General features: G+C 46.7%; 1 protein-coding gene across 1 annotated transcript in view; it reads left to right on the top strand.

The window, feature by feature from the left end:
* klhl29 (kelch like family member 29) overlaps window positions 1–12,500 on the top strand; it is a gene marked incomplete at its 5' end in the record, with an annotated part of 117,578 nt that overhangs the window by 85,365 nt on the left and 19,713 nt on the right. The window contains 2 exon segments of the mRNA XM_083688576.1: window positions 4,437–4,619; window positions 5,691–5,871. Of these exon segments, the coding sequence (XP_083544702.1) occupies window positions 4,437–4,619; window positions 5,691–5,871 (364 nt within the window).

The raw sequence follows: 12,500 nt of genomic DNA, 5'->3' as shown, positions 1-12,500 counted from the left end.
GTCTGGCACCATTAGCTCGCCCATCTCCGACAAGACGAGAAAAGTATTTCACGGAAAAATTGAATTCATTCGCAATCTCCTTCTTTTTTCTTTTTTTTTCTTTTTTTTTTTCTTAACACCCCAGGTCCAATGTACCAGCCCATTCGCCTGGGAGATGGGCCTCTGAATGTGTCCGTTTGGAAGGCAATTATAAGGTTTGCATTGTGGGTAGCCGTGTGTGTTCGATCCTGCTCTGGTGTGAGTAATTATTGGGGCTGGTTTGTCTTTTCGAGCCAATGTAGCGTGAGATTACTCTGTTTTACGCTTTTAGAAACAGAAAGCAGGACACTGCATGTTGCTCCGCAATGTATGAGCAGTGAGTCATTCTGCTACGAAAATGCCCTCAGCTAATCATATTTGATATTTCTTTTTAAGACTATGAGATGATGTTGGGAGAGGAGAGAATAGCTAAGATAAAAAAAAAGAAAAAAAAAAAAGCATTCATTGGAGAATTGTGCTGGAGAGATGTTATGCTTCTGGGGTTTAGAGCAAATACATCCATCTCAGCTCATAAATGTAACATGCAGACAGTGCAGTACAGTAAATCCAGATAAGATAACCTCACGAATGAATATCTGCAATGCCTGCAGTGAATATTAAAGCCCCCAGTCTGCCTGACCTTTTGACTACTGACCAGACTGTGACGTTAAGCCCTTCCATTGCGTGGATGCGGAGGGGGAGGAGAAGGGGAGGGGGGAGGGGGGAGGGGGGTGAGAGTCAGGATAACCTGGACAGATGCAAGGAAAGTTGGTTCACTTTCTACCCAGAGCTAAATTGCACTGTGTGCTGAATACTTACACACACACACACACACACACACACTCTGTACACATGGAATGATGTTCACATAACCAGACTGGATAAGTCAGATGAATATTGTATGAAGCTGAAGCTGCTTCTCAGTCTTAGGCAGGTCAAATGGCCAAAGTTGGCATGAGGGATGTACTGAACTGCTGTGCAATGTACTCATAAACGCTAGCGATTGTCTCTGGGTAGGACTACTCTGAGGAAAAGAGTGTGTGTGTGTGTGTGTGTGTGTGTGTGTGTGTGTGTGTGTGTGTGTGAGAGAGAGAGAGAGAGAGAGAGAGAAGAGAGGTCTTGCTGTTGCAGAGTCCTTACGCCATTGTGTCAGCCACTCTGAGTCCCTGCTACAGTCCCCTCACAGCAGGAACCCCCCTACTCATCACAGCAAGGTCTTCATACTCCCTGAAAGCGTGAGTTCACACACACACACACACACACACACACACACACACACACACAGCATCATCTCTCCCTGCCCCTGGCCCCCTGATCCTTACCATACCAAATGACCACCCTGGGAGGGAGGGCACAAGGTCAGGTGGGAGGGAGCTAGGGAGAGAGAGATATAACTGAGAGGAAGAGGGAGAGAGTTGGGCTGCGCTGTAGGGGGTAGCAGCGGGGGTAGCAGCGGGGCTAAGCTAGGAGATAGATAGATAGATAGATAGGCAGAGTGAGGGGGGAGAGCAGGGCTGAGCAGGGGGAGAACATGGAGAAAGGTTCAGGCTGAGGTTGAGGAGAGGCTGAGTGCTACAGAGAGAGAATGGTGAATCGGGGGGAGAGAGAGAGAATAGAGAGAGAAGGGTGCTTAGCCACAGGGTGAAAAATAAGAGAGGATGTGCAAGGGTGGGAGAGGAGGGAGACAATGAGCCAGGAGAGACAGAAAAGGAAAGGGGTTGTAGCTGCGAAGAGGGAACGTTTGTCTCTCTCTCGTCTCCAAACCAATGCCAGAGCAGGTACAGGTGCTGTGTGTGTGTGTTTGGGAACTTTGCTTAGTTGTGGCATAGTTGGAACACTGTCCGGGATAGGAGTCATTAGGACACTATGAGTGGAGTGGAAGCACGCTGTGTGTGCGCATGTGCGTGTGTGTGTAGGAAGAGAGGAAAGGGGGGCACTCAGCAGGTGGACAGCTCACCTGTCAAGGGTACTGTCTCCTGTTTCTCCTTGCCGCAGTGGTCACGACTCGTTGAAAAACACAACAACACAAGCTGTCAGCGTCTCAGTCAGTTATGTCTCTACAGTACATCCCTCGCTCCGTTTCTCTCCATCCCCGCTTCAACCTTTGCCCTCCGTCATCTCAGCTTCTGACTGACAACTGCCCCCGTGTGTGTCTGTTGTCAAAGAGAGAACACACACGCACACACACGCGCACACACACACACACACACACACACACACATCTCTTTGATCAGAATACCCTCAGTATCACAGATCCAAGGTTCCTCTCATCCAATCCATAAATAATTATTATATAATATTTAATATGTAATGAGATTATTTTGCTATGTTTGTGGTGGGAAGTTGAAGATTTTTCCACAAGTGCCTTGGATTATTTTTGAAGTATTCGGCTTTTTCACAGCTGCACTTCTTTAGGTCACGGTAGTTGTATTCTAATGAGCACCTCTCGTTGTCTTCATACTTGATGTCAAAACAGCGCTCTCTCTTTTTGCATTTAGATCACATGTTGTTGACATGTACTTTACATATATAAATACATTCATATTCTCTTCAGTGAACAAGACAACAGGCTTGTATTGTACGCCTCTAATTAATGCCTAACAGCTCTAATATACTGTATGTAGAAAATCAGCAGCAAGTCTGTTTTTACACTGTATCTGTACCGACAAATACCATATGCTTTGAACAACTTTGCACCAAACACACATTGCCATTCTGGTCTTATTTTTAGAATCATTCTGTTTGCACACTCGTCTTCATCTTGTCCCGAACATTATGAAGGAAGGAACCCCAGTGTGAAGGGAACCATTCTTATAATGTTTCAAACCAAAAAAGTAGTATAGTCTTCTTCCACTATCCAGTAAGTCTAAGCTGTATGTCTGTGATATGTCTAAAGCAACTTTTACTCCCCCCCTCCCTGCTTAGCCCCCTAAAGCCCAGTATGCTGTTTTATCTTCCCCCCTCTTTTTTATTCTTCTCCTTCTTTTTTCATGAAGAAAAGCTCTAGCTGTTTTTTTCACCAGCCCTGGAGAAAGAAAGAAAAAGAGCGGCTTTAGATAGCAAAAAAAGAGAAAAGATGACAAAAAGTGTTTTTTAAAAGAAGTGTTTTAAAAAGAAGAATGCTGAAGGTAGGAGAGAGAGAGCGGCCCATGGATGCGGTTGTCAGGGGAGCGTCGGCTGGGTATTGATCCAGGAAGATGAGCCAGCGGTTAGCTTCGCTTTGGAATGTCTGAGGAATAACTCCTCTGCCCGCCTGCCTGCCTGCCTGCCTGCCTGCCGTTCTCAAAACAAAGCTCATTCCTGTTTGCCTCGCTCACTGAAGCCTGCCTGCCTGCCTGCTCTCCTGCCTGCCTGTTGGACTGCAGAGGGCTGTAGAGGGTCTGAGATACACATGTGGCAGACAGCCAGCTCCTAGCTGTGTGTTTGTGTGTTTTGGATCACTGGTGTCTTTATACAGCGTTTCCCGACAGTTCTGTAGGTCTGAGTGGCTGGAGATGAGACGTGGGAGAGTGTATTCAACACATGGATGTGCGCACGTGCTGAACACGGAGAGAATACTCATACTACTCACCAATATATACTCCCCTGATCAAATGTGAACCATCCACACGCATGGCTGAATGTTACTCTATGAGCTGAACGGAATTCAAATGCTGTTGTGTTGTGTGTACTTCTGCCCTTCTACACACATGAATATACACAAATTGATTTAGCGTATTGATTTGGTAAGACGTTTCAGGCCATGCTGTGGCTGTGAATTTCCCAGTAGCAGCGTCGAGATGCAGAGGGATGAGTTATCTCCGGGAATGAAGAGAAGAGTGCTGCTGCTGCTACTGCTGTAGCCTTAACAGATGGCAGGCAGATCAGTCTAGATAATTGAGTTATACCTCCCACTTAACACACAAGTTTCCTGCACTGAGAAGAAACTTCAGCGTTTTTTTATTTGCATTTAGTTTTGCATCTCCCTGTGTGGGTATTGACTGGGAAATGGACACGGCTTACTGAATTCAAAGCAGCAGAGTTGCAAGTTTGGTCAGTGTCAGCTGTAGGTGAGCTAACTAGCTTACTCAGGCTGTCTGTGATGTACTGTGAAGGAACTACTGTAGTTGGACCATTATTGTGACAGATAATTCATCAATATTTAAATGACTAATGAATTAATCAGGCAGTAGGTAACATGAACATACAGTACACAGAATAGAGACATACACTATTATACATTGAATGCATTTAAATGACTTTAACACCCTGTCATCCACCAAGCATTCAGTAACACCCTGTCAACCACCAGTTTATAACACTCCAACCTGGGTGATGCACAGCAGCAATGACTCACTAAGTCAACCAATCCTCTCTTCTTCTACACTGCAAACCTTTCCTTAAAGAGTGTTCTTTCACGTTCTCCCCCCCTCCCTCAGGTGTAGCAGAGGTGATCGTGTTGATCGGGGGGCGCCAGGCCATCGGAATGAACCAGCGTTCTCTGACAGCGGTCACCTGTTTCAACCCTCAGAACAACAAGTGGTACCCGCTGGCCAGCCTGCCATTCTACGACCGAGAGTTCTTTAGTGTCATTTCAGCCGGGGACAACATCTACCTGTCAGGTATGCAACGAGAAAAATAGTACTTTTTTGTTTACTTTCTCTCTGTTTGACTTTCTTACTCTCAACTATATTACCATTCAACATTACCATGTTCACTTTTTAGTAACGCTCTTTAAATTTGCCGGTACATTTTCCCCTCCATGCTCTTATCTGTGTAGGATTCCTACATGGGGCTCAGAGCTTGACATTGCTGTGTGAAAATGCAACACGATTCGTTCTGCATGCCTCTTCCTCTCCCTCATTTCATATAAATGTAAATGTGTGTTTGGGTCTGGGACCTGCTCTGTGTGTCTATGGGGAGGCAGGCAGCCAGGGGGGAAATCTAACTGTACCAGAGCTGTGGTCTGTCGCTGTCCCTTCCTTCTCCTTCCAGAATGAGCCCACGCTGCTCCAATCGTTACATGTACATGAGTACTCTGACGAAGGTTGGTTCAAATTGTTTTAACACTAGAAGCCCCGAACGGTCATTACTACCAGACAAGTACCCAGAGTGAGGTCCGGAGTCCATTTGTTGATGTTAGTGTTGATGTTAGTGTAATAGTGTCAGTTTCAAATCACCATGATGAGGGTAAAGCTACGGTAAGTCACCTGGGAGCAGTGTAAATCACTATAATAAATGATAAATGTTGATAAAGAAAAAAGGTGTGGTAGTCATGAAAATGCTTCCAGATTAGTTTTTATGTATGATTTGGAAATTATAAACATTTTAAAAACATTTAGGAAAAGTCAGGGAAGGAGGGGGACATGGCTTTCACAACTGAGTTATTTTATCATAGTGTCACATTGTGCCTGTCGATCTCCAGTTGATAATATTAGTGTTAAAGGGGCATTTTGTTAAAAATCATTCATCAACTTTCATTGTCTTAAGTGGCTGAATATGTCCTACCCATCATCTACAAGCATGTGAACATTCATAAAGTTTCAATTCCATTTGATTCAGTCAAACATAGGCTGGACTAACAAAGACTACCAGGTGAGGCTGGTAATATCCTATTATTAATGGTAATATCCTATTATTAATGGTAATATCCTATTATCAATGGTAATATCCTATTACCTTATGTTTTCCAGGCGGGACAGAGTCGGGGGTGATGGTGGCTGACGTGTGGTGTTACATGTCCCTCCTGGACAACTGGAACCTGGTGTCTCGTATGACCGTGCCTCGATGCAGACACAACAGTCTGGTGTACGATGGGAAACTCTACACCATCGGAGGGTTGGGGGTGTCTGGGAACCTCGACCACGTGGAGAGGTAAGAGACATAGTTACAGATGTGTAGGACTGGGATTCACTATGTAGAAAACACAATCAATTCATTCACAGGTATATGATATGTACATATGGGTGATGTGTATGTATGGGGGTGAAGGATGGTTCTTGTTATGTGTGTGTGACTACAGTATGGTGCAGCTGTGGAAGGAATCTTGAAGACATCAAACTAAATCTCAGGCTGGATTTAATCACTAGATAAGAAAGGACAGAAGCAATATCATCGCATTTGATAAGCTGATTTAGATCTGGGTTTAATGTTAGTAGAGGTAAGGGTTCATGTTTAAAATTCAATTTGGGGTTACTTAGAAAGCTCTGTGTTCAACCCCGTGGCCAGTTACAGTAGCCAATCATGACTGCAGCTGGAGGTGGTGTTCCTTTAACATCCCAGCCAGCCTGTTTCTTCTTCTCTTTTCCTTTGTCCTTTTTCTCTGGCTTTGAGGAGATGTGAATGGCTTGGGGAAAATGGACCCATCTCCTCTCCACCCGGCAGGGTGAGATTAAACTGTGCAATCAAAAGAACATTACAGAGCATATTAGAGCAGGCCGCCGCCGCTCATTACCCAACTGAATGGATCTCCGAAGCTCCTCTCAACGCACAACAGTCCCTCAAATGAAAACCCCTAATTTGATATTTCCCCACAATGCACCCATGCTGTGTCATTATGATGGAGGCTCAATAGAATATTTTGCCCCATAATGGAAGCACATTTGATTCTTCTGCCTCTGGACTCTTAATTGGAGACCTAGCAGAGCATCTAGGCGTTTATAGTCTAAAGAAAGCAGCCATGTGTCTCTTTATGTGTGTGTGTGTGTGTGTGTGTGTGGGTGTGGGTGTGGGTGTGAGTGTGAGTGTAGTAATGAAGATACTCAGAGGCGCTCAGCAGCCCCAGACTCAATTACGTACAACTTTCGCTCACTTTGCCTCTCTGTGAAGCTGTCAGAGGGTACTCCTCTGTGTTGTTGTGGCCCTGAGATGCACTCCGAAGCCTGTGCCTGTGAAGGAAGTGCAGCTCAGGGATTTGTTGTGAACTACTAATGGGTCTGTAGAAGAAGCTGCAGGCTCCATTTGAAAAAGAAAAGGTCAGAGTTGAGAAACTGGGTCAGGCTTGTAGACTATGTTTATAGTGCCATAAATGCTTAAAATTGGGCAAGGTTGTTTTGGGGCGACTGTTGGAAGAGATTTGATACTTGGGTTGTTTAAAGATTTGCGTCGTTTTTCTTTTGCCTGTCTTAAAAGCCGATTGTGACAGAAGAGATGAGATTCAGTTTGAAGGTCGAGAAAATCACAGACTAAGGAGTTTCAACGGTCAAGAGAGAGAGATCCATCTTTGATTTAAGTATGCATTTCACATGTTGAAGCTATTCTCTGGGCTCTCAGAGACCCCCCTACCACACAGCTGGTTAGGCTGGGCTTGTGTACTGTTTGTGGTCACATAGATTAGATGCCAGGAGTGACTCATTGCGTGGCTCAGCGGTTCTGATATAACAGTGTAATTGCTCCCAAAGTGGGCGATAGCTCCTCATGTGAAGGATATTTATACACCTGGTGTCATTAAGCCATTACTGTACCTCATGGTCCTGCCAGAGAAGCACATGGAAGTCTCATCAAAACAGAAGAGGATTTCTGAGTCTCCTCAAAACCTGTTCTGTCTCTGCAACGTGTTCTCATTACTGTAGCTCTCTCTGTTTGTTGGGCTGTCCGTCAAGGATATTTTGGTCTCACACAGTGTAGAATGCAGTTTTTATTCTGTAGTGTGTTGTGGAGTCAACATCTGTCTGTCTGTCTGTATGTCTGTCTGTCTGTCTGTCTGTCTGTCTTGTTTTGTTTTGAATGCTGGCCTTGTTGAGAGGCCTGAGAGGCAGAGGCCAGGGTTGATTTAATTCACTCGGAGAGGAGAGTGATTGACATGGCTGATGGGGTTTGCTTACAGACAGCCAGGGTGTTTGTGTGTGTGTGTGTGTGTGTGTGTGTGTGTGTGTGTGTGTGTGTGTGTGTGTGTGTGTGTGTGTGTGTGTGTGTGTGTGTGTGTGTGTGTGTGTGTGTATGTGTGCATATGGGCATGCGCGTGTGTGCGTGTGTGCGCGGTGTGTACGTGTGTGTGTACGTGTGTGTGTGTGTGTGTGTGTGTGTGTGTGTGTGTGTGTGTGTGTGTGTGTGTATGTGTGCATATGGGCATGCGCGTGTGTGCGTGTGTGCGCGGTGTGTACGTGTGTGTGTGTGTGTGTGTACGTGTGTGTGTGTGTACATGTTTATCTCTTTCTCAGTCAAGGCATTTGAGCCTTCAGCCCAGGCCCCAGTCTCCTGCCCCGACTCCTAATTTGTGGCCCTCCATCCATCTCTCTGGGTTTCACGCTCCTAACCATGAAATTCGGCTACATTCAGAATTATGTCCTCAATCAGATCCATCTGAAGGCTGCTGGATGCTGCCTTTCTCTAGACACAGCAGGAGGCCCACATCAACAGTCTTTGGATGGTTAGCCTAGCTATTTCTGCCTCACTCACATGGATGACTCAGATCCCTTTCACTCCCAACAGTAATGGCAGACCGTATTCAGTATATTGGGTTAGCTAGTGGTCTCATTAGTTATTCATATATCGGTGTACAGCATATTGAACTAGCCCGTATAATTGCAGAAATGAAATAATTCCTAATGATTTAATGATATGTCAATCACAGGTGGTTTTGTTTTATTTATCGTACACTTTTGCACAGGTGCATGCGGTGGCCAAGATGTATTGCAAATTCATATTTGATGAAGACTGTGAGGAACATGATTGATAGGATATTGCCACCAGTCTTCACCTCGGTTGTTCTGCAGCCTTGCTACAGGCGCTAACAAGCCTGGCTATGCTAGTTCTGTCCAAAGTCTTTTGCACTCTGGGCCACTTGAAGTGTTTCAGGTTTGCTGGGGCCCTGGTGATGTCTAGTGGTGTCTGGTGGTGTCTGGTGATGTCTGGTGATGTCTGGTGATGTCTGGTGGTGTCTGGTGGTGTCTGGTGATGTCTGGTGGTGTCTGGTGATGTCTGGTGATGTCTGGTGGTGTCTGGTGATGTCTGGTGATGTCTGGTGATGTCTAGTGGTGTCTGGTGGTGTCTGGTGATGTCTCTGGTCATAATGTAGTTACATCCTTCTCGTTGGTGTTGTGGGGAGACATTGGGCTGACACTGGATTATTTATTGTACCTAGATGTTTTGCAGTTGATTGTTGTCATTATTGTTGTTGTCACAATGTTCTTCCTGACATCAGGCTAGCATGTTTCTATACAGAACCCCCATACAACATGGATCACTACTCTTTACACAAGACTTAGCTGTGGCCGTAGTGACATCGTTTGTTCTCACACAGCCAGGGCATTGTCGATATTCTCAGTATTTCTGAAAAGGTAGTTGTCTCTAGTTGCTGTGGAGTGGTTGGCCTTGCTTCACTCTGACCTTCCTGCTCCCTTTGTCATGCTGTAAATGTATCGACAGAAAAAAGTGGTTGTTGAAAACTTGTTTTCTTTTTGCTGTTCTAAGTCTCCGGCATTCAGAATCCATGCAGTTCAAGTAGTTCTTTAAGATAGGATTGATCAATGCACTATTGTGAAGCACTCCCTTAATGGAAAATATGATTCGCACAGACAAATAATGGATATAAAACTTGCATATCCACAGGAAATTGCCTGGAGTTTGATCTAGTCCATTGTCCCCTCCGATCTATGCTAGGGAGTCCAGTACAGTCAGGGGGTCCATTGTATATATGATTTATGTGTCAAACACACAGCAGAAACCAACTGTGGGTGGAAGTAATTGTTAACTAGATTGGTCCAGGTGCTTAAGACCAGGCGCCTTGCATTTAGCTGCCCCTCACCCAGAGAAAGGCACCTGTCTGGGGATGAGAGAGGGCCTAGAGGCCCCCTAGGGTCCATTGAGGGTAAGAGCACTAGGCTGCCCTGGAAGTCCCTCTTCCCACCACTCAACCTGCCTGTGTTGAGGCATCCACTCAACCTGCCTGTATAGAAGTGTTCTGACATTAATCTGATGAGTTGTCTGCAGGCCAGAGGAAGCTGTCAAGCCACAGAGTGCAACACGCCCACACCCATTCAACCCATTCTTCCTGTACAGGCTACTATTCACCTCTGGACCCCTGTATCTACCCTACTGCACACTAATAAATAGACAGAGGCTCACAGAAACACACACACACACACACACACACACACACACACACACACACACACGCACACACACACACACACACACAAGCTCACACACACACACACACACACACACACACACACACACACACACACACACACAGAAAGACAGACGCACGCACACACACACACACAATTACTTTACTCTCAGACCTCCATTATGAATCCTTCGTCAACAGCACTCTCTCTCGGAGGCACTTAGATTAGAAAATAATGACAACAATGATGCTAATGGATTGGATGTTCTGTATACAGTACATCTCTTCTTACGGGTTCTTTGTATATTGTAAGGAATGAGAAACAGAAGGGTGGGGGCGGGGCCCACCTTACCCACTGCCAGTGTGTACCAGCCGCCTGCTGGGGTCTCAGCTCACCACTCATCAGCTATCACACAGGAAAAACCAGGTCCTCCCTCGGCCCTGCAGCCTCTCTCCCTCCTAATGAAGCCTGCTGATGAGCTGTGTGTGTGTGTCTGGGTCTGGGCCTGGAGCTGGGAGTGGAGGGTGAGAGGGGAGGGAGGGAGGGGGGTGGGGTGGGGGGGGGGGGGGGGGGGGGGGGTGGCCCAGCAGCAGAATACCTCGGCCAGGGACAGCGGGTTCCCAGAGCCCCCCGCTATGGTAGTCCCCCCTGCAGAGCTAATCCTCTACTCCCCAGGATTAAGCAACTTCACAACTCTGTCCCCCACTGCGCTGTCAAGACTCCGGCTTACCCCTTCCTCCCCTAATCACCCCCCCTTCTCTCTCTCTTTCTCTCCCTCTACCCTGTTCCCTTACCCCCTTCCTCCCCAAATCACACCCCCCGTCCTCCCCCAATCACTGCCCCTTCGTTCTCTCTTTCTCTCCCTCCACCTGTCTCCCTTACCCCCTTCCTCCCCCAATCACTGCCCCTTCCTCCCACAGTCACCCCCCATCTCTCTCTTTATCTCCCTCTACCCTTCTCCCTCTTTCACTTTTGCCATTTGAACTCTGAAAACTTTGAAAACATAACAACAAAAAGAGAAGGTGTGTGTCTGTGTGTGTGTGTGTGTGTGTGTGTGTGTGTGTGTGTGTGTGAGAGAGAGAGAGAGAGAGAGAAAGAGACCCTAGGCTGTGCTATGCAAGCTCCGTGGAGTGGCCATCTCTCTTTCTGATTCAGGCTCCAGTGCCGTGAGGGAAACAGCCCCAAAGAGATAGGACCTGATGGGTATATTTAGGCCTGGCCCAGCAGCTATCCCTGACATGCCAGAATGCAGTGTTTCCTCCTCTGTCACAGGGAGGGCCTGAGGTCTCTATGTGAGAGGATGATTAAGCTTGGTGTGTGTGTGTGTGTGTGTGTGTGTGTGTGTGTGTGTGTGTCTGTGTGTGAGAGAGGGTGATAGAGCTAGGAGGTGTGTGTGTATGTCTCTGTGTCTGTGTGAGAGAGCCGATGATGGAACAGGGAGGTCTGAGGAAGAGGCCTATACTGTCCCTCAAAGCAAAGGTATGAGATTTAGTCAACAAAACAAGATAGCTAGGTTTGGGCTGTGTGTGTGTGTGTGTGTGTGTGTGTGTGTGTGTGTGTGTGTGTGTGTGTGTGTGTGTGTGTGTGTGTGTGTGTGTGTGTGTGTGTGTGTGTGTGTGTGTGTGTGTGTGTGTGTGTGTGTGTGTGACAGTTAGAGAAACAAACAGACGTGTGGATTTGGGCTGGGCCTGGGGATGATATTAGAGGAGGGGGAGAGGTTATGAATGTGGAGAGAAGGCTGTGTGTGTGTGTGTGTGTGTGTGTGTGTGTGTGTGTGTGTGTGTGTGTGTGTGTGTGTGTGTGTGTGTGTGTGTGTGTGTGTGTGTGTTTCCACCGTGCTGATAAACAACTGGCTGACGGTTTGGGTGATTTCCAGGTTTTTCCGGCAGGCTAGTCATTTTTCTCTCTCTTCCTCTCTCTCTCTCTCGCCCTCTATATCTTTCCCTCTTCCTCCACTCTTCTCTTCTCTCTCCCGACTCCTGGCAATCTGCAGATTGTGTGAAACATTGCTGCTGTAAAGAAGGGATAAGAGAGCCTCTAGAAAGACAGATCAAGAATATGTGTGGGTGGTTAATTATCTGGGGATGTGGTGCCTGCTGAGACAATACCTGGCCTTCACCACAGCTACCCTGCAGAGGAAGGAACAATTGACCTTTAGAAAGGAAAGCTCTGCCAAATAATCTTAAAACAGGTACCACAATGGCCTTGAGGGATGGCTGGACTGGTGAGACGACCCTCTGTGTGTGTGTGTGTGTGTGTGTGTGTGTGTCTGCGTGCGTGCGTGCGACTGCTGAAGTGATGAGAAGACTGTGGCAGCGTCTCCTTAATGTGTTAGCATTTGGAGCAATGTCCTCACGAGGTGAAGTGTGTGGGTGGGTGGGGGTGTGGAATTTGTGGAATGGGGGCTAGGATACGTATCTCCCTGATAGGGGA

Source organism: Argentina silus, assembly GCF_951799395.1.
Source record: "Argentina silus genome assembly, chromosome: 17".
NCBI classification, from domain to species: domain Eukaryota; kingdom Metazoa; phylum Chordata; class Actinopteri; order Argentiniformes; family Argentinidae; genus Argentina; species Argentina silus.
The sequence above is the reverse complement of the archived record's forward strand: the minus strand, read 5'-3'. Positions and strand labels throughout refer to the sequence as shown.